The sequence below is a fragment of the Lacerta agilis genome, chromosome 16 (assembly GCF_009819535.1).
Source record: "Lacerta agilis isolate rLacAgi1 chromosome 16, rLacAgi1.pri, whole genome shotgun sequence".
Lineage (NCBI taxonomy): Eukaryota > Metazoa > Chordata > Lepidosauria > Squamata > Lacertidae > Lacerta > Lacerta agilis.
In genome coordinates, this window is record NC_046327.1 from 28901760 (window position 1) to 28922667 (window position 20908).

Consider the following 20908-nt stretch of genomic DNA (forward strand, 5'->3'; position numbering starts at 1 on the left):
TGTGTTGCTATGGCAATGGCAATCCCAGGCACAGAAAACATAGTCATTCGCAATGCTGCCAATGAGGAAGACCTTCCTTCCTCTAAGAGAGGGAGTCTGCAACAACAGCACAGAGCATCGTGCTTAATGTGGTGTGGGCCTGGTAGCAGGTTAATCATAACATTCAGCATAGAAGAGGGGTTGTCAGATCAGGAGCCTAAACCTGAATCCTAGGGGCAATTTACTAGAACAGATGTTCAGATGTAGTGTATATTAGTCTTTTTATAACATAAAACACCAGTCGTTTATGAGAAAGAAACAGACTGTTTAATTTCAAAAATTATTTTGGCTGACAGTAAAACACTTGTTTATGAAAATACTCTCAGATTAATAATATTGTACATTTAAAAGCCAATGGGTGGTATTCAACTTTGTTTTAGTCAAGAGTATACCTACTGAAATTAATGGGGCTAACACAGTCATGTTCATTAATTCCAATATGTCTGCTCTAAGTAAAACTTAGTTGAATACCAGCCATCATATTTATTGTGCAAAGAGTCAGAAAGGAGGCCACCAACATCTCGGAAAGGAGACTGATCCTGTTCAGATTTGTCTTTAGAAGATTTTGAATGATTGTCATAATTTGATAGCACATCAATTAGATTATTCTGAAGCACTCTTGTGTTGCTAGTGAAATACACTGGGAATATTAATGCAGAATTGAAAAGAGACTTCTTGAAAGAGTACGACTCACAGATTAATCCAGGCATAGGCAAACTCCGGCCCTCCAGATGTTTGGGACTACAATTCCCATCATCCCTGACCACTGGTCCTGTTAGCTAGGGATGGTGGGGATTGTAGTTCCAAACATCTGGAGGGCTGGAGTTTGCCCTTGCCTGGATTACTCCAAACTTGAGTGTGTGTGGAGAGTCAGAAATGCTTCCAGGTTATCATTCAGAGACATTTTATAAAATATATAAAATATGCTCTCCCCTTCCCCCAGACCATTGAGGGGTATGTGTGTGGCTTGGAGAGGCTAAGGATGGATTAACCAATTTTCCAGCAAAATGCATGTGCAAAGTTGCTTTGACATCTTCCACTAAAGAAGTCTGAATATTTTATTTTGCTGCAGAGTTATATCTGAAGTTTTCAAATTTAAAAATTCGGTTGCAACATTTTTTAGGTAAGGAAATGGTGATCACTAATAGGGCATACATAAATAACAAACTTACGCTATTTTACATAAATAGCAAAATGATTACTAGTAAATTATAGGCACTAACAATTTCAATAAATTATTTCACTGTTTAAAATTTTATTTATAAATAAGATTTCTAACTAGTTAAATAATTTTGGGTATAGCCAGCTAAATCATATTCAGAGCAGACCCACCAAAATCGATTTATTTAAGTTGTCCATTGCTCTCAATGGGTCAGAGTAGATATCCAACATTAATCTTAGAGTAATATTGGCTATCACCCTTTGACAGAAAGCAATGACGATTCTCTCTCGTCCATTTTTAGGAATACTTAAAAAAGGTTCATAAAGGCTCGCACCTTTGTTAAGCTACATTTATTTGCATAGAAAAATATTTACCATAGGCAATTAACTATCACAGGAGAGAAATGGCATTTATTTCAAATTGAAAAAGATAGCTAAAAAGTATCTGTGGGTTATTGCAACAGTACAAGAATACAAGATGCTCCCATTTAATAAAAAAATGTAAAAGAAGCTGTGAAAGCTAAAGCAGGCTACAAAACAGAAGGCCCCTCCATTTCCTCTTCTTCACTGAGCTATGTTACAGCTGTGTTGCCTCTGAATGCTTTGATTCTTTATTTTCTGATTTAAGCATCACCACCGCCAAGTGTGTTTCTATAGGCTTCTGCCTCCGCTCATCACAATCTTGTCGTCAGGTAATTGTCCTGAACAACTGTTTCTTGTTTCACAACAGAGTCACTACTACTGAAGTCCTGCTCATTGTCCGGAGAATCCTTTGGTGTGGGCAAATTAGCCTTCTTCATTTCAGAAGCAGCAATTTTCTCATCCACCTTTGAGTCCAGTGCCTCATTTCTGGCCTGATTATGAGTGCCTGCTGTACAGCTTTCACTGAGATCCCGAATGTTGAGTTCACAGTTCACAACCAACGCTTTCACTCCCATTTCAGGAGCTTTCTCACATTCTTCTGCTTGTTGGCGCGAAACTTCTTCAGAAATCGAGTAAATACTCGTCCTTTGCTCAGCACTTTTGGATTGTCTGTGAAAGAACCCAAACTTCTTTACATCACTCACCAAATTCACTTTCCTCTGCTTTTCCTTGGAGGAAACTCTTGTCATCATGGCTGACCCATTGCTGTGGCTGTGTGCCTCAGAGGCTCTTGCCACTGCTTTGGGGTGAATCATTGAAGTTATGTCAAAAAGGCTAAGGTTTCTCTTCTTATTTTTCTCGTCTCCTCCATTTTCATTTCCTTCATCAGATTCCGGCAAAGAGGACTCTTCTCTGCTGACTTTCGAGGACTGTAAATTAGACAGCTTGTTTCCTTTTAACAAACCCAGGACTTCAAAGCGGAAACTGGAAATATCTTGCTTTAACTCCTAAAACATTAGAAGAAAAATGCTATGCTTAACATGAAAGGAAATGTAAATAAATAAATAGCCACCCTTCACCTGAAGATCTCAGGGCAGTTCACAAGATAAATGCTGGAATATCATAAAATTGCTATTTTAATAAGTATCTTGCTATTTACAAGTAGCAGAAAGGTTTTCAGCTGTTGAGAATTGAAATTTGGGTTTGGGGATGCAGTGTGGGTTTTGGAGGGGAAAGAGGGAAATCAATAAAAGTTCAGTTGAGGCCATTTTATAGTATTCCAAAACTTAGTCAATTGTTTCATGCAAGGTGAATAGAGTCTGCCTATGGAAAAGTGCAAGAGACGTCATAAAGTTTAGTTCTCGTGGTTTTTCCACAAACCCTTCCCTGCTATGTTATGAGATCATTAAATGACTGCGTGTGGATTCCTGTCATGTTTTCCTCACAAGGCATCCAGATTTCATGGGCTGGCTATGCTTCTCGGTCTTGGTTCATTTCTACATCCAGTAAACCCTACAGACCATCTGTGTTTCTATTTTTAATGTTTCATATTTGATATTAGACACTGTATGTGAAAATTGTTGCATTACAATGTATTTCATGTATGTTTTTGTGTGTAAATGCGTTCAACTTTCAGTGGCAAATATCTTAGATTATTCCCCCCCACCACGTGAAGCTCTTTAATGTTTTGATTCATTGTTATTAAGGTGTCCAACATAAGAGTAGTCACCTTAAAATTCTCTTCGGTCAACCCCTCTTCAGTTTTAGCATCTCTTATCATTGCAGCCACGTATCTCTTAACCAGATTTCTCATCACCTCCTGAAAGATAAGAACAGTCCAATTTTGACAGCACTTCTAACTGTGCTGCTTGACATTTGATGAACCAGAAATTTCAACACCTATTGCTTTAAATTATGCCATTACCAAAAAAAAAAAAAAGGATTTAAAAAATCATTGTATGTAGAGTAATTGCCAGCTGGTCACTTTTCTGGGAAACAGATTCTGCCACACAGGAGTTGTGAGGATCCAGGGGAACCTATCTTCATTTTGACCCTTGTTTATAGAAAAAATTAAATTTGTGCAGGTGCCATGTTTTGAACTGAGCTGAACGGCCACAACAGCCCTTAGCTTTGGCCCCTGACTTGCTCTAGCACAAGTTGAGACATAGGCAAAAAATTCATTAATTCTCAGAGTGAATGGCACTGCTCACTCCCATTTACTTGTGATCTGACAAGTGCCATAGCTGAGATGCATAATGGAGGCAATGTTACATAGAGACAGTTGATCGTCACACTTTACTTGTGTTAACAGTTGGGAGAAAGCAATTGAAGTAAATACATTTGAAAGTAGCTTGAATTAGCCCAAAGGTGGATGCTGTCCATTACTTTCAATGAGATGATCATCTGCTTGTACAACCAGGTATTCAAGCAAGTGGGGATGCCTTCCTGGCTTTCAATGAGATGTGCACCTGCATATACAGTGGTACCTTGGTTCTCAAACTTAATCCATTCTGGGAGTCCGTTCGATTCCCAAAACAGTTCGAAAACCAAGTTGCAGCTTCCGATTGGCTGCAGGAGCTTCCTGCACTCAATCGGAAGCCGTATCGGATGTTCAGCTTCCAAAAAACGTTCGCAAACTGGAACACTTACTTCTGGGTTTGCGGCATTCGGGAGCCAAGCCGTTTGATTACCAAGGTACCGCTGTATATTCATTTGCAAATTCCCCAGGCACTAACGTTTGCACCTGCAACTGGAAGCATTTATTCTTGGACAGCTTTGGGTAGAAGATAAGCTAGAATAATTGTATCTGTCAGAGGACTGCCCTACACTTACTTCTGGGTTTGCGGCATTTGGGAGCCAAGCCGTTTGATTACCAAGATACCGCTGTATATTCATTTGCAAATTCCCCCGGCACTAACGTTTGCACCTGCAACTGGAAGCATTTATTCTTGGACAGCTTTGGGTAGAAGATAAGCTAGAATAATTGTATCTGTCAGAGAACTGCCCTCGCCGGAAGGCAAGGAGTTGCCAGGGCTTTATCGGTATCGCGAGCCCCCGTCCCAGATGCTGAGCAATTCATCTTCATCCAGTGGGGGAAGCACTGATCCCTCAAAGTGGGGAGGGGGTGATGGAAGCAGGAAATAGGAGTCAGGGCTCTGACAGGGGAAGAGAGCCCTCGCACCAGGCAGAGGCTGGAGGAGAAGCACCCCTTCCGTCTCCCCATTTGCGCAGGGGGGAAAGACGCAGAGGGGGTAGGCGGGGGTTCCGCATCCCACGCCTTTTATGCTGGGCAAAGAACCTGAAGGGGTCATTCCCGGACTCTGCCGAAGGATGAGCTGGACGTCTTTTTCTTAGCTGCACTGCATATAATTGCACAATAAAGAAACTTAGTTTCAGAAGTTTCTGCGTCAGCCTGGTTACTCATGAGCAGCCACTGAAAACCTTACAGCATCCAACAATGGAACGACAATATCTATGTTGGGAACTAAATCGGTATCCTATCCTGAGTGACATGCTGAGCAAAATGCTCAATTCCTTCCAGTAAAAAAAGTACCGGTAAAAGATGAGATTAGTTACCTGATACTGATTATGCCTTCTCAAATTATCAGCTGCACGCCTCTGGTAATAAAGAACGTAAATTAGCTTGAATGATATTTGAAAAGCAATTATGTCTGAATAGCATAAATATCCACCATGGCCAAAATCACCCACAAAAGGTCTGCCTCAAAATTGGGCTTAATTTGATGCAAACCTTTTGTCAAAAACATAATATCCAAGGAAGAATATGAACAGTGTTACATCTTAATGTGAAGTCCATGTCAATTTTACAGGAAAGACCCATTCACAAGAGCTCCCAAATTAAACCTTTTACTTCAAGGAAAGTAATACTTGGCTATGAGTGATCACCAAAGAAGAAGAGAAGTAGTAGAAGGAGATTGATTGCTTAAGACAGCTGCAAAATGATGTGTTGAAGTGAATATGGATCAACTTCAGTGCCCAGGAAAGGCATTGGGATTTTGAAAACAGAGGCCACCTTCAGACAATTTCTTGGAACTAGCCCTGGCTCACGGAAATTGGACAGTGTAGGCAGAGCAGTGCTGATGTGGCAGAGCAGACATGAGGCAGTCAATAAAGAGAAACTATGACTGAAAATTTAACGTGTGTGTGTGTGTGTGTGTGTGTGTGTGTGTGTGTTAGGGGTGACATAAGACCTTATGGAGAATGTGCATATAATCCGCCCATGAAGAAGGAATTGTGTTCATTTCCTGGTCAATATACATAAACCGACAGGCCTTGGTGAATATGCATGTATCAACTGCATTTTGTACATTCTCCATTCAGTATGCACAGCCTCCAAGAAACGTGCTCGTCTTTTTTAACCTATCTCTTGTTCAGAAGTGTGAAATCTGTGCCCCCCCCCCATGCTTCTGGCCCACTGCCTAATCTTACATGGTTTACAACATGCCTTCCCTATGATCAGCCAAGCATTGGAAAGAAGGGGTAGGTCTGCAGATAAATATTTATTTATTTATTCTGTTAGGGATTGTGCAGAATGGCCAAAGAGTGCACAAAATGCAGTTGGAGAGATTTAGTCAATTTTCCCAAAGGCCTGTTGGGGTGGGTGTTGCATTTAATGACCAGGAAAGGTGCACAATTCCCTCTTCAGGGGCAGATTCTTCAGGAGGTCTAGTGAATGAGCACAATGGCCAGTTTTTATGCATATTAACTGCTAATCTTACATTACACCTAACATACACATTTAGGAAAAATATCCTTTGTAATGAGGAAAAGAAAGTAGCAAAATAGTGACTGGGAGACGCATGACTATAGCCGTGCTGTGTGTGTGTGTGTGTGCGTGCAATTCCACATTTTATATGGCAATTAACTCAGGCTGACATTAAATGTTCAATCCTGATTCCCTGGTGTGTGTATTAATATGATACACATGCACAAACATTACTCATTCAGCAGTCTTTTTACATGATAGTAAGTCAGGACTTCTGATCCATAGCTTTTTGGTAATTAAAACCATCATTGGGGGTTGTTTGGGGAATGTTAAGATGTCAAAGTTATGTCTTTCCAAATTTGTAACACCTGACTCATTATTTTGGTGGCGATAGGCAATACCAATCAGTTCTGGTTTCCCTTAACCAGAAAAGGGAAGTGGTGGATATTTTCATTTTGTGTTTGTCTCCCAACAATAGTATGAGATAGATGGAAAATAGTAGTGCCCAGGCTGGCTTTTGCCCAACATGCTGGTGTCAAATATCTATGATAACACCTAAACATAAAGAAAGGCAGGTGGTGAGGAAAATGGCAATTTTTGCTTACCCCAATTGTTCCAAAACTTTCAGGTTTCTTTCTGATTTTTTTCCTGAACACTTGTCTCCACAGCCATCTGATCAGGTACCAGAGAGATTTTGGACTTGGTATGACATTAAACGGAGTAGGCAGAGTCCCTCCTTCTTCGAAGTAACTCATCCAAAGTTTTGTGCGAGCAAATTTCCATTCAATGTCTGCATGATCCTGAATACAGGAAATATGGAAACTTATTTTCATTTCGTATTAGAGAAATCTGGAATTCTCCCTCTCTACCTGTTTTTATACAGGTGCTGAAAACCTTTTTAGTCCATCAGGTATGTTACAGATAACGATTTTACGTTGTCTCCTTTGCTTTTAAAGCAAAAGTTTGAGTTATTTTTATTCTAGAAACTGGACCTAATTTGGATCACGGCTGTGTTACAATGGGAAAGGAACCCCCTCAAGTTGTAGCTCTATACCAAATTAGAATCCCCTGCAGTTTTTTTTACGGAAAGCACAATTATGTGGGGAGATGAAATCATGGATTTTCCAAATAACTTTTACTTTGGTTCTAGGAAAGGGGAAAATAGATATAGATCTTGAAGGCAGAGAATATCTTTTTCAAAACATGATCTGTAAAGCTACTTGAGGAGCCTTTTCTGCTGAAGAGGAGGATGGGAAATAATAAATAAACAAGGACACAGCAGTTAAAAGTAAAGAGAGAAGTAGGACAAAAGTAGGTGTGTTCAATGTACGATAAGTAAAGCAAACTGATTGTATGGAGAAGATTGCAGGGGAAAAGGAAAGAACAAATGAAGGAAAACAGAAATGAGAATAACGGGAAGAAGACAGAGAGACCCAGATAGATTTGGTCTTCTCAGTACAAGGAAAAATAAAAGTATGAATGTAAGTTGATGAAAATTGATTCTCTAGAAGAGAATCAAATGTATATAAGAGAATTTAGGTCTAATAAGATGGCTGGCTAGGAACAGCAAGTCAGTAGCACTTTGGCACAATCTCAGCTTTCTTGCTTAGAAAAGTAGGTTCTTTATATGTCCGCCAATGTTGAATACTGATTAAATTATGAGATGCTGGGTGCTGAATACCAAATGGTATGCAAAGCCAGATTTATTTAATTTTGCACCTGGTGAAAAATTATTCCTGCTGGAATGCTCAGGTAGTTGATTTCTGCTTCTTTGGAGGCTAAAGCACATTCAAGGGAACCTAATTTTGTAAGCATACATAAGCACACAGGGCTTATTGTTCTCAAACAGCTGGAATTTTGGTCAACTGACAGATATGGCTTTCAAAGTGAACAAGAATCAAACCAAGGAACTGACAGCAATGAGCTGATAGGAATTGTTCATCATAGCTATCAACATGTTGAGAAGGACGACCAGAGAGATGACATTGTAGGTCCCAAACATGGTGGCCCCAACAAACTCAGTGAATTCATGTCGTGCGTCTACATTGGTCACATATAGGTTGATGAGCCCAAACACGGACCAAAACAGTGACTGGAGGGTTTCAAATAAACTGCAAAAAAGAAAAAAAGGAAAGGAAAAGTCTCAAGGAAAACAGAAGCATCTTATTTGTTTTAAACACTATATCCCCCCCAAACTTTAATTAAAACCTTTAAACTTAAAACAACAAATTAGACATTTAAATGTAATTAAGTTATAGCCCAAGTTCTAGGCTTGCGCTCACTGGGATTCAAGCATTGATTAGCACATGGGGAAATCAGGTCCTCTTTCTTGCAAAGCCTCAATGGATCATAAAGGGATTTTGGATAACAGGGAAGTAGCAAAGAGGGAGGGGGCAGGCTATCTATCGTCCCTGGCATAGCATCCTAAAGGCACATTGGCACCAGTGGAAACAGTGCAGTTATACAGGACTGGGTGGCTTTTACACGGCACTAGATTAGGTACTGAAATGCACGTTGGGGCTTGCAGTTCAGTACTGCAATTAAGGTGAAACTAGAAGTTACAAATAAACACTGAGCTGCCACTGAAAAACATCACCCCCAACTGAAGTTCTCCCCCCTCCGTAGCTATATATGTGCTGACATCATCATGCTTTTTATCTCCCTAGCTCCTGCAGCCAATTATGCTGCCTACATGCAGGAAAACGCACAGGATGAGAATGTATCTGAACACGATGTAAGTTTTGCTGCATGTTACAGAGGAATAACTTGAAACAATGCTGTCACTTTGGGTGGCAGCTCCATTTCATCATAACGTCTAGATCTTCTATTACATTTCCTCTGTCAAATTTTTAGTACTGTAGGTGGAATATTGATTCTTCCACATCTGTTTTTTTTTAGCAGCATTAAAGATATGATTCATAAGAATATAAGCAAAGCCTGCTATATCAAGCCAATGGTCTACAGCAGGGGTGTCCAACGTCCAAGAGACTGCGATCTACTCCCACTATAAAAAAACTGGCAGTGATCTACGAATGAGCCAAAGTTGTTGAGCTGTTGGGCACCCCTGGTCTACAGAATCCTGCTCTCACAGTGGTCAACCACATGCCTATGAGGAGCCCACAGGAAGGATTTGAGGACAAGAACCCTCTCCCCTCATGTGGTATCCAGAAACTGGTATTCAGAAGCATTACTGCCTCTGGTCATGGAGGACAGCATAAACCAACATGACTAGTAGTCATCAATAGCCTTCTCCTCCAGGAATTTGGCTAATCTTCGTTTAAAGGTAAAGGTAAAGGACCCCTAACAGTTAAGTCCAGTCGCAAACGACTCTGGGGATGCAGCACTCATCTCACTTTACTGGCCAAGGGAGCCAACATTTGTCCACAGAGAGTTTTTCTTTTAATGGCAGCAGCAGCAATATCCCTTCCTGTGGCTGTCATTCCCACCCATCCCAATAAAACCTGCTGCACACTATGTCATGACCTAGCATCACATCAAGGAAATTTATGGGGCAGGCTTTGCTTTTCTGGGGCAACTACCATTTTTTCTTCCAGAAGCCCCCATCCACAGTGTGACGTGGCATCATACAACAGTGTCCTGGCAGCAAAACTGTGGCCACATATTCCGAAACTTTTGTTTAGGAATATCTCTTACCCTCAAGTTACTGATCACTGAATTGGCAGTAATTAATCAAAACGAAAGGCAATCGTTATTGATTAATGCTTCCAGGGGTAAATTCCATCCCTTCCAGGCATAAATTCTTCCCAGTCCCTGAAATTTGCAGAAGTCCCTTTTGGTTCTAGAAAGTGTACTTATGGCCTCTTCTCTTTTCCACCAATGAAATGAATAGTGGTTAAGCAGCAGCAATTATAGGAATGGAAAACGTGTTCTGTTTCCTCTGCAACCTCATTGTGTCCAAAACTAGCATAACATTTTAAAACATCCTTCCCCAACTCTGTGCTCTCCAGGTGTTTCCCACTACAACCCCCATCATCCCTGACCATTAATCATACTGGTCTCTCCAGCAGAGAATTAGCATTCAGACAGTTTTGACGTAGACCAGCTCACATTATTATTGTTGTCAAATCATTGTTATGACCAAACCTTTAAGTATCAGTTTGTTGCCTTGTATGTTGTACATTTAAATTCCTTCCTTAAAATGAAATCAGTTTGCCTAGACAACTCTCTAGCAACAAATCAATACGGAGCACTGTGCAATACAAAAAGAATACTATGAATCGTTTAAGTAGGAAATGCTAACTTACGTTGAAAATGCATTGTTTTGATTTTCACACCGAATCCCTTTACAGCGATTGGCATCATTTGTTTCATAATAGAAATATAGCTGGTTAAGTCCATTTGCAAAAGCTAGCAGCACAAGACAGTAGATGAAAAGAAACTTTAAAATGTCCAGTAACATTCTTCCAAGAGAGATCTGCAATGGTCCCAGATGAGAATTTGCAGTGAATAATGAGATCAGGCGCAGAGAACTAAAGATGTTTGCAATAGCAAACAGTGCCTCAGCCACCAGTGTTGGGTGCCACATATCCCAGCTCTGTCTTGGGAGCAGCCCACTGTACTGAAAACAATAGAGTTATGCAAAATTAGCAAGGTCTTTCCCCAACAATACAAAAACCATTATGTTCTGCAATCGCTTTTCATTTCAGCAAGACCATACTCTTCCAAGACAGGCCCACAATGAGTAATTGTTAGATATGACTCCATACATTTGCTGCTTCACAATCCTTTTGAGAATACAGTGGTACCTTGGTTCTCAAATGCCTTGATACTCAAACAACTTGGATCCCAAACACTGCAAACCCGGAAGTAAGTGTTCCGGTTTGTGACCTTTTTTCAGAAGCCGAACTTGCTCCATTTGGAGTGTTACGCTTCTGATTTGAGTGCCACACTTCTGTTTTGAGTGTTACACTGAGGTCTGTCAGCTTTTGCTATTTATTTTGCATTTTTGTTTCTGCAGCTTTTTTGTTGTTTTTGTGACTGTGTGGAACCCAGTTCAGCTACTGATTGATTGATTGTGTGACTGCAGTACATTGTTTATTGCTTTCATTTTATGGATCAATGGTCTCGTTAGATAGTCAAATTCATGTTAAATTGCTGTTTTAGGGGTTGTTTTTAAAAGTCTGGAAGGAATTAATCCATTTTGCTTTACTTTCTATGGGAAAGCGTGCCTTGGTTTTGGAACGCTTTGGTTTTGGAATGGACTTCCGGAACAGGTTAAGTTTGAGAACCAAGATACCACTGTAACAACAACAACAACAACATATTTGTACCCTGCCCATCTGACTGGGTTGCCCCAGCCACTGTAGGTGGCTTCCAACACATATTAAAACAGTATTTTGTGAGGTACCCTATATTCTGAACAGATGAACAGTCCTTCCTCTGTAACTGTGACCAGACCATTCCCCTGGAAATTCCCCACAGATAGTTATTCTGTTTTTTGTTTCTGAATATACACCTTCCAGAATATACACCTTCTTCACAAAAGCTAACTGGCCAGAACTGGGTAGATCTTTTGACATGTCACACTCTACAGTCATTGAGAAAGAGAGCAGTCTCTAAATAAATTTCTAAAACGTCACCTAGACTATGCTGCAATATCGATGTTAAAACATCACAAATCTCTTGCAATGATGGCAGTCCTGTATTTGGCACACTCATTATCTGTGCTATCCAACAAAGTCAGTATAGTCCATGTTCCAAAGTTCAATTGTCTTTTACGACCGCTGGGTGGTGACCCCACTGGGTGCAATAATCCAGCCACGGGAAAAGGGTGGCAGACTATGTTTAGGGCACCTTTTGTAGCCCCTCCCCCTTTTCGAGGTGAGCAGAATGGATCCTAAATAGGACTGCTCAGTCATGGATACAGCTGCCGAGCTACTCAACTGCCTCATTCCTTGCGTCGGAACAACTGAATCTGTATTCACTGCCCATGTGCCGGTTCATGACAAGGGGCTTCCAGATTTCACAGTCCTGCCCTCGTTACCATTTGCCAATTGCCATGGGACTTTTTTGGGTTTGGGATGGGTTTTTGGAAGACACCTGTGTGTGAATTTGTTTTATGTTGCAGTATTCACAGTAAGGCTTTATTCCGATGGCATGAGTATCACAACAAGTAGGTTCTTATCTGCTGCAGCCTTCATCTGCCTTCACAGCCATTGTAACATGCCACTTGTTATCTTCTGCCTGTTCTGCCATTGAGGAACTCTTGGATCATTCTTTGTCTCCCTTTGACCTTACTGCCTTGGGTGACCCTGCTGGGAGTACGAGACTCCCGACAGCTTCGTTCACAAGGGTCATAGGAATGTGCAAGCCCACTCACCACAACAAGGTGATGATCCAGCGAGTGAGACACCAGGAATGGAACTTCATCTCCACAAGCAGGCTGGATTTTACTGGTCTCAGCTACCTATAAAGTTTAAACTGAAATTGAATCCAGTCAAGATGTGCCTTGCAGGCCCTTGAGTTTGGGAAATGAGTAGATTTCTTGTTCTTGTTGGGATTGCTCTCCCCTGGAGAGTTCAGGTATGTTGTTTGGGAGATACTCCCTGATCAGATTTCATTTCACTAATCAACAGAAATTATTCAGGAAATTGTGACATTTGAATTCCTTAACAGTGACTTTCCATTTTGCTTTTGTCCTATTTGTTCACTCCAAAAATTCTAATTCAGAATGGGCATTTTCTACAATGAGCCAAAACTTTTGTTTAGGATTATCTCTTATCCCCAAGTTACTGATTACTGAATTGGCAGTTATTAATCAACAATGAAAGGAACAGATCTTGAAACAGGGAAAACAACTGCAACAATAAAATCACATTCAAAGTATATAGCATATTAACAATATGAATAGATGCCTTGATTACCTTTGAAAATGCAACAATTTTTAAAGATATTGTTGCCAGGTACAATGAGTTCATTACAAAATCCATCAGGTTCCACCAGTCATGAATATAATCCTGAAGGCCACCATCCCACATTTGTTTAATTTCACCCCAGATAAACCCTGCAAATATAGAAAGCAGTGATATAAGTTAGTTGTATGATTTGCTTAAGCTGTTGTCTTTATTTGCTTAAAATGAAATAAAACCACAAGACATTTTAAGCATGCTCAAATACAACCATAATAACCATTACAATCTATTAGTCACATATATTGTTATTTTTCATTTGTGATTCACATTTCCAATATAGCATAAACAACAGGAAATTTTCCAGTGCAGTCCCACTGAAGAGAACAGGAGCTGCAGCAACAATGGTTACTATTCTGCTCACCATGTACTTTGGTTCCACTGATTGCAGCCTAAAGGCAATGGGGAGAAGAATTACTCTGAACTTGGCAGGCTGTGAATTCAGGTTCAAATTTATAACTGCTTTTCAAACTTTGATTTTTGACCTTTAAACAACACTTCCTGAAATTTAGCACCAGTGGGACCTCTTTTTTCCCTTAAGTGTGCTGGTCACCTGCTGTTTGAATGGCACTTCAGAGGAACTGCATGTGATGAAGAACTCAGTCACCTCAAGTGAAATTTATTGTTGGGAAATAATTGTTTTATTACTACTATTCACAGCAACGAACAACACCTTTTTGTTTTCCATAACACTCATAACTGATTTAAGACACTCATTCTGGGAAACAACTAATAGGAAACACTTATCAGATGTTATGCATACAGCTTTGCTTGAACAAATTAGGATATATTTCAAGCAGCTAAGAAATTTCAGTGTGGCTGATATACCTTGGAAAATAATAGTTCTAGGGAGAGAATGTAAAGAGCCTTTTAGGGTGTAATCCAGTACTGAACATCCTTCATCTGAGGGACTAAAGGATTTGGTGGCAACCATGGTAGATGCACTCCAAAAATACAGGTGAAATGGCCAAAATGTGGCAGACATGGGTGAGATGTGGGTGGCACAGGAGAGTAAAATACTTGGATCAAATCCTATACCCTTAGAATCTTACAACAGCCACAGACCAGCTGCAAAGAACTTTTCTCCTATTGCATTTTTATTTTAAAGAATAGGCAACTTCCTGTGCCATCACAAGAGTGTAGGATGTGAACTCAGCATCCAGTTATAGCATACTGCTGCCATATATAATTCCCCAAGAGATACCATAACTTAAGATGACGGGGTGCAAACAACATGGGATTTGGTTACCGGTATATCTTTTTGTGCACATTTAGGAGCTCTCAAGGAGGAGACATTAAATTCCAGCTTTTTCTCCATCACATTCACACATTCCCAAAACACTGCTAATGGTATTTTTTATCGTCATGAATAGCAGTAACTGGAATCATTGCAGCCAGGGCCAAAATAATAATGCCAAAGGTATTCAGCAAAAGGACTTAGAAGTTAAGCTCTTCTGTTGATTGAAATCAGTGGGTGAAAAAGAACATATGAGATGGTAAGTAGCTTGGAGATTTTGATCAGAAAAAGGCCAGGAGTAAAGAGGTCAGCACTTCCTTCCATGTAACTACTTTGTTGAAAACTGCAACCAACTGGGGCCGATTTTAGTTGTTGTTTTTTATTTGTAAAGAGAAACTTGCCAGGACCTTATTAATGTGCCCTTGCATGAAAACACAGAGTTTGACAGTCTATCTTTTGCTCTGCTTGTAATCCTCTTTCTCCCCTTCATCTCTGGTAATCTAGCAAAACTAATAAACATTCACCTATATTGTCTCAATACTAAGGTCAGTGACACAAACAAATATTTTAGGGAAATGACCCAAGATGTTTAGTGGTATTTACAAAGAAGAATGGTAGCATCTTTACTGGAAACAAACATTTTGAAACTGCTTTTAGAATAAAAGTCAAACTGTTCAAGATCTGACAAGATCTGACAAGAATCTCAGGAGCATAATGTCAGGAATGATTAACATAATATATTAGGGGCTGCATTCCTGCTCGCTCCAATCACAGGTTTCTTCACATAAACCAACTAGAGCTTCTGCTTCCTTCCCCAGGCAACTGTAAGCTCACTTTTCAGCTTACCAACTCCATTTCTGCAACCACTTCTCCAACTGCCCTACAGCCCTGCTCTGCACCTGTTTTCCACCTTTGCCCCCATGCCTGTGACTCTCCTTGCATCTTCCTCCTACCTTGCAACTACTAAACATCCTTATCATCTTCCACCCAGCTAAGAAGTCACCATCACCTCCCATATTTCATGTTCCTGCTTTCATCTTTAACCCCATTCCCATGCCTTCTACTCCCTCGGTTTGTGCAACCCCCTTTGCATCCCACATTTTCACCTCCACTCACTTTCCCCCTCTACCTTCCTCATTCTTCTTAAATCACCCCCATTTCCTCTCTCCTATTGCACAGCCCAATTTGCACACATACACCATGCTGATATATGTTCGTTGCTTTCAGATGACTATAATCCTAACAGCAAGCATGGCAGCTTGTTCTGTTAAGAGAATACTAAGCTCAGTTGATTGATGTTTATTTATGGGTGTTTTGTTTGTTAATAAATGCATGATTGTGGGAAGCTAAGATGGAATATTTGATGGCTTCACATACTTTGCAGTGCCAGTTCTAGGAGTGATGTAGCTGAGCGGCCGAGAATCAGCCCCCTTGGGGGGATCTCCAGTGCCTTGCCTTGCCTTGAAATGCCCTGCTTTGGGGCTCTCCACTTGCTTCTGCTGGTAGCTTAGTGAGATAGGGCCCCCGTTCCACATTGGTGGCACTCCTATCCATCATCAAAGGCCGGCAGAGAGGGGCCTATACTGTAGTCTACCTTTCTACTGATCAACATCAGGTGTTAGAGGATTGCAGCCTTAGTGTTCATTACATGTACCCTGATATGTATGTGCACTAGGCACAAAATGCAACTGACTAAGGAAAAAAATAGAGGGAACATAGAGATGTATCAAAACAGGGGCAATTAGATGTCCCAGAAAGCTGCCTGAAAACAGGGACTGCCCTTAATAAATTAGAGCATATGCGGTAACAGTCTCAAGAAACTAGCCCAAAATGCAATGTCAAAAAAATCAGACTTTGCTACAAATCAGTCAGTTATTGGCTCTTCAGTGGACAGATATGAGTTATGGGTGCAGATTCTTATTTATATGGATTGTTTTCTATTAAGATTGAAGAACTTCCATTAAAATGGTGGAAGAAGCCCAGACCTTTGTTATGCAATTTACTGCTGGCAATAAAGCATAATGATCTATTTTGTGTTTTCCCTACTGGAATGGTGGAACTTTGTTTCTGATTCCCCCTCTCGCCGTATGGTTTTTTTTTAAAGCCACATCATTTCCCATTTTTAAAATCTAGAACAAAAATGCTAGTTTAGCCTGTTTGTCCAAGTGGAGAAAACCATCTGCATTTGACTGCCCACCATTCTACATATTAATTTTAAAGTAATTTTAATTCTGAAATTAAATTAAAGCTGAAATTCCTTTCCTTAAAAATTACTTAATCTTAAATGGAATTTTCTGCTATTGACCTAGGTGGGTAGCGGATGGATTGCTGAACTAGTTTATAATAGAATCATAGAATAAATTATTATGCCCTGCTGTATATGCTAGGCAATGCTAGACAATTATGGAAGAGTTATGCAAGTCAACTGAATTTTCTTTACTAATACATTTACCCAGGACCCACGGTAATATCATCCATTCGACGATGGTTGGTGGAGGTCCCTGCATGTTCAGATCTGACCTGTCAATGTGCTGAGAGGCAAGCAGCAGAAGGAACAAGAAAGTCAAGTAGGATGCAGTATGGCAGATAAATTTGATGAATGGCTTCCTGATGAACAGACCCAGTGGGCTCTTGGGAGCTATCAGGTAGCAGATAGAGAAGACGGGGAAAAGAAATCCAATGATGACGCAAGTCAACATCTTCACAGCCCAGTGGCGCCTCCTCCAGCCAGGGAACTCATCATACCAGCGAGAGGCAAGTAGTTGTTGGCAGTTTGGCTGGGCAACAAACTAAAGCAAAAGAAAAAGAACAGTCAAATCTGTCCCACCTACTACATCATTACCTGTACATTGTACTATGGCGAAGGAATTTCAGCAGGTACCGAGCTGTTTTGCCTACCTGCCTGCCTAATGGAAATTCTCTGTATGACAATCTGCAATGGGCTCCATTTATGACCAAATATTAAAGTTACAAGAATCTTGTCATCCATTGCAACCAGTCATATTAATGCATTTTCTTCTGCTTATCTCAGTGGTACAGCCATGGAAAAACCCACCTGGAGGAAATGTTCTCTTCAGTGCAACTTTTACTGAAACCCTCTCAAGGACTGGACTTAGCAACACTGCTCAGCTGTCATTAGATCAGCTTTCAAATTCAAATAAAAATTAAAAGAACACAAAAGTCCCAGTTGCTATGCAATTCATATTGGGACTTAGAACACCAAATGTTCTGAACCTGCTGTGTGCTTCCATCTTTAGGGCCCTGGAACTGAACCCAAAGTGGCTTAATTTGTGCAGATTTGGTTTTAGTTCAGAAATGGATACATGGACCTTTTAAGAACAAACGTTCTGTAACGGTATTGGGTTTGCCACTGTTTTATCAACACTCACTGCATCCAATGCACAGAAATTAGGCAGGTGGAATTTACCCTTTACGTCAAACCAGCAAATGTTTCATCTTTATCATTTTTAGCTGCTAGTAAAGACACAACAGCAGCAACTCAAAATGGAATATGCACTCACTGCACAAATACCTGCAATTTCCTCTGCAACATACACTAAAGGATAATTTAGTATGTCTGTGGCACCTTTTGGGGCTGATCGTTTTAGTGTGGTGGGTTGGATCTGTCGCAGTAGCACGTTATTTTTATTCTTACTTTTTAAGTCACTTTGAGACACTCTAGTGAAGAAGTGCCAAATAACTGTAATAAATAAATAAATGGCAGCTCTAGTCATTGCACACAGTCAAAGCATGGCCAACAGAAGTAAACCATTAGCGTAATACTTAAGGCACTTTTCAGACTATTAAAACATGATGGATGGTTGAATTTAATTTAATCTACTGGATACTAATGTATTTTTAGAAACTCAATTATCTCTCCTAATTAAACATGTCAGTTGGTAGTTATTTAAATCCTACCAATTTATAATGTATGCTTCAATGTGCTAGAATATAAAATAGAAAGCACAGAGTAGGTTCCAGAATGCTATTACCTTACCCCTAAGAGTTTTATCAGCATGGAATTATCATCCATACAATTGTTATTGGGTAACTATATAAATGTCGGAAATAAAATAAGTAAATAAACTAGTTTTTTGTGCAAATCTGAAACCCCTACCTTATGCTTGAGGGGCTTATTTTCTTTTCATGCTGATAGGAATGAGAGAAACTGAGACTCCAAAGTGTTGCAAGACAGTAGCAGACGTTGTGATGGTGCTTATCTGAACACATGGTTTAAATATCTATTTGGGCATATGGATTGCTTATATTAATCTGTATGCAGTATTTAAATAAGAATTGATGGATTATTATTATTGTGGCTGGGGAAACCCACCCAGATGGGCGGTATAAATAATAAATTATTATTTAAAAAAATATGTCAGCTGAAAAGGATGTTATCTCCCCTACCTTTTTTCTTTTTGTATTTGCAACTAAACATATCTATTTAAAAAGAAGTAAAAATAATGATTTATGCAAAGTACTGTTTTCACTGCCCTGGAGCGTGGAGGGATGGAAATTCTGGTTTTGTGTGTCTTGTCTTTACATGTGTTTATTTGTGAGAATGCATGTTTGAGAATGTGTGTGAGAGAGGCAGTATGTGCCTGCATGCCTGATGACTCTGTGCATTGTATGTGTGGTGAATATGCATATATGTGGTGTGTGTGTGTGTGTGTGTGAGAGAGAGAGAGAGAGAGAGAGAGAGAGAGAGAGAGTTCACACACACACATACAAAATTAGCCATTCCCAGTGCTGGCATGTGGCCCTTAAGGAGGTGGGCTGACCATCAATATGACCCTCAAACCAAAAAATGTTTAGCCACTCCTGCTCTACAGTATGAACTTGGCTGATTTTGGAGAGGCCTTCTGGCTATCCTGCTGATAACTGAGGCTTGATTTGTGGGAACATGTGATAGCACCTTCTCTCTTGGTGTACTTAGGCTTGGAATGCCATAAATCAAGGAGATCCAATTCCCTCTCTTCTTGATGTACTTCTTTTTATTTACGAACATTGTTTTTTTCACTTACAAACTTTATTGAAACATTTAAAAATAAATTACCAAACACAAAGTGTTGTCTTCCAAGACAGATACATGTACAGATACAGTGGTACCTTGGTTTAAGGTATCTGAAGAAGTGTACATGCACACGAAAGCTCATACCAAAAACAAACTTAGTTGGTCTCTAAGGAGCTACTGGAAGGATTTTTAATTTTTAATTTTGTTTTGAGCTTAGTTTATGAACAACTTGGATTAAGAATGCTGCAAACTCGGAAGTAGCTATTTTGGTTTGTGAACTTTGCCTTGGAAGCAGAACGTGTTCCGCTTCCTGTTGAATGTGTTCCATTTGTAAATTGAGTCCGCCGCTGCTATGGAAAAGCATGCCTTGGTTTAAGAATGCTTTGTTTTAAGAACAGACTTCCGGAACGGATTAAGTTTGTAAACCAAGGTACCACTGTATTAAGTCTTGTATGCCGTCATCCACATGACATCTAAACAAACTTGTAAAATCTTGTAAATTAGAGTATACTTCAATCTAAAGCATTAAGATAATTTATCTACTGGCTGCTGCGACTGAGACCAAAGGGAGGTTACTGTACTGTAAATAAACAAAACAAAATCGAAAATTCTTTCTAGTAGCACCTTAGAGACCAACTGAGTTTGTTCCTGTTCAGTTGGTCTCTAAGGTGCTACTAGAAAGAATTTTCGATTTTGTTTTGACTATGGCAGACCAACACGGCTACCCACCTGTAACTGTAAATAAACAATAATTCATTGAAACCAACTTCTTATCACTCTCCATATATCGGATTCAAGTTTCTGTGGTGGGAGGGGGTGTTTATTACAATTGGAAGCAAATAAGGTATTTGCCTCTTTAACATTTGGGTTGATATCATTTCCCATTGACAGCAGAGCTAACATGGGATCAGGTACAAGATGTTGCCCTATAATGGTGGATGACTGTGAAAAAAACTGGGTGCAGAAATCTTTAAGAGACACTCCCCCCCACATGAGGAGGAATGTGCCTTTAATCTTATATCCTCTCCAGCATAAGGGTGAGGGAATAGTTAACTCATAAAAAGCATAGGGGCATCCAGTGGCATCTTATCATGACCATTAAAGAGACCTCCTACAGTTTAGCCAAAATGGTATGCAGTGGGGGTTTAGATCATATAGAGCCCCACTTGTGTTCATCAATTTGTTGGCCTAAGTCTCCTTTCCTTTCCTTTCTGCCCATTGCCCATTTGTAGGTTGCATAGTGTCTTATAAAGTAGAGAATATTACTCTTTAAGCTCCATATTAGATCAAATTCCCAAAGCTTCAAACATTGCTTTATTTATTATTATCTCATGCATATCTATGACTAATTATTTTTTCTTGTATTTTTGGATGTTTCAGTTCCTTTACTGAATATTGTTAATTGTGGTGTCATCCTGTTGTAAAGGATCCGGAGCTCC

The 20908-nt window shown here is 40.0% G+C and overlaps 1 protein-coding gene across 7 annotated transcripts in view; it reads right to left on the reverse strand.

Annotated features, from left to right (window-relative positions):
- Positions 1 to 1536: 1536 nt before the first annotated feature.
- The window catches only part of TRPC4 (transient receptor potential cation channel subfamily C member 4), a 68094-nt gene continuing 48722 nt past the window's right edge, over positions 1537 to 20908 (reverse strand). Inside the window, exons 4-11 of one of the 7 annotated variants that reach the window (XM_033173060.1) lie at positions 17076 to 17244; positions 13174 to 13313; positions 10555 to 10868; positions 8205 to 8400; positions 6895 to 7089; positions 5140 to 5181; positions 3293 to 3382; positions 1537 to 2570 (exon numbers count right to left, since the gene is read on the reverse strand). In XM_033173060.1, the coding sequence (XP_033028951.1) occupies positions 1875 to 2570; positions 3293 to 3382; positions 5140 to 5181; positions 6895 to 7089; positions 8205 to 8400; positions 10555 to 10868; positions 13174 to 13313; positions 17076 to 17244 (1842 nt within the window). In that variant the 3' untranslated portion in view covers positions 1537 to 1874. Of the gene's footprint in view, positions 2571 to 3292; positions 3383 to 5139; positions 5182 to 6894; positions 7090 to 8204; positions 8401 to 10554; positions 10869 to 13173; positions 13314 to 13582; positions 13734 to 14862; positions 15136 to 16907; positions 17245 to 20908 lie in introns of those variants that run through there. The other 6 variants (XM_033173059.1, XM_033173058.1, XM_033173061.1 and 3 more) reach the window with 6 other exon arrangements.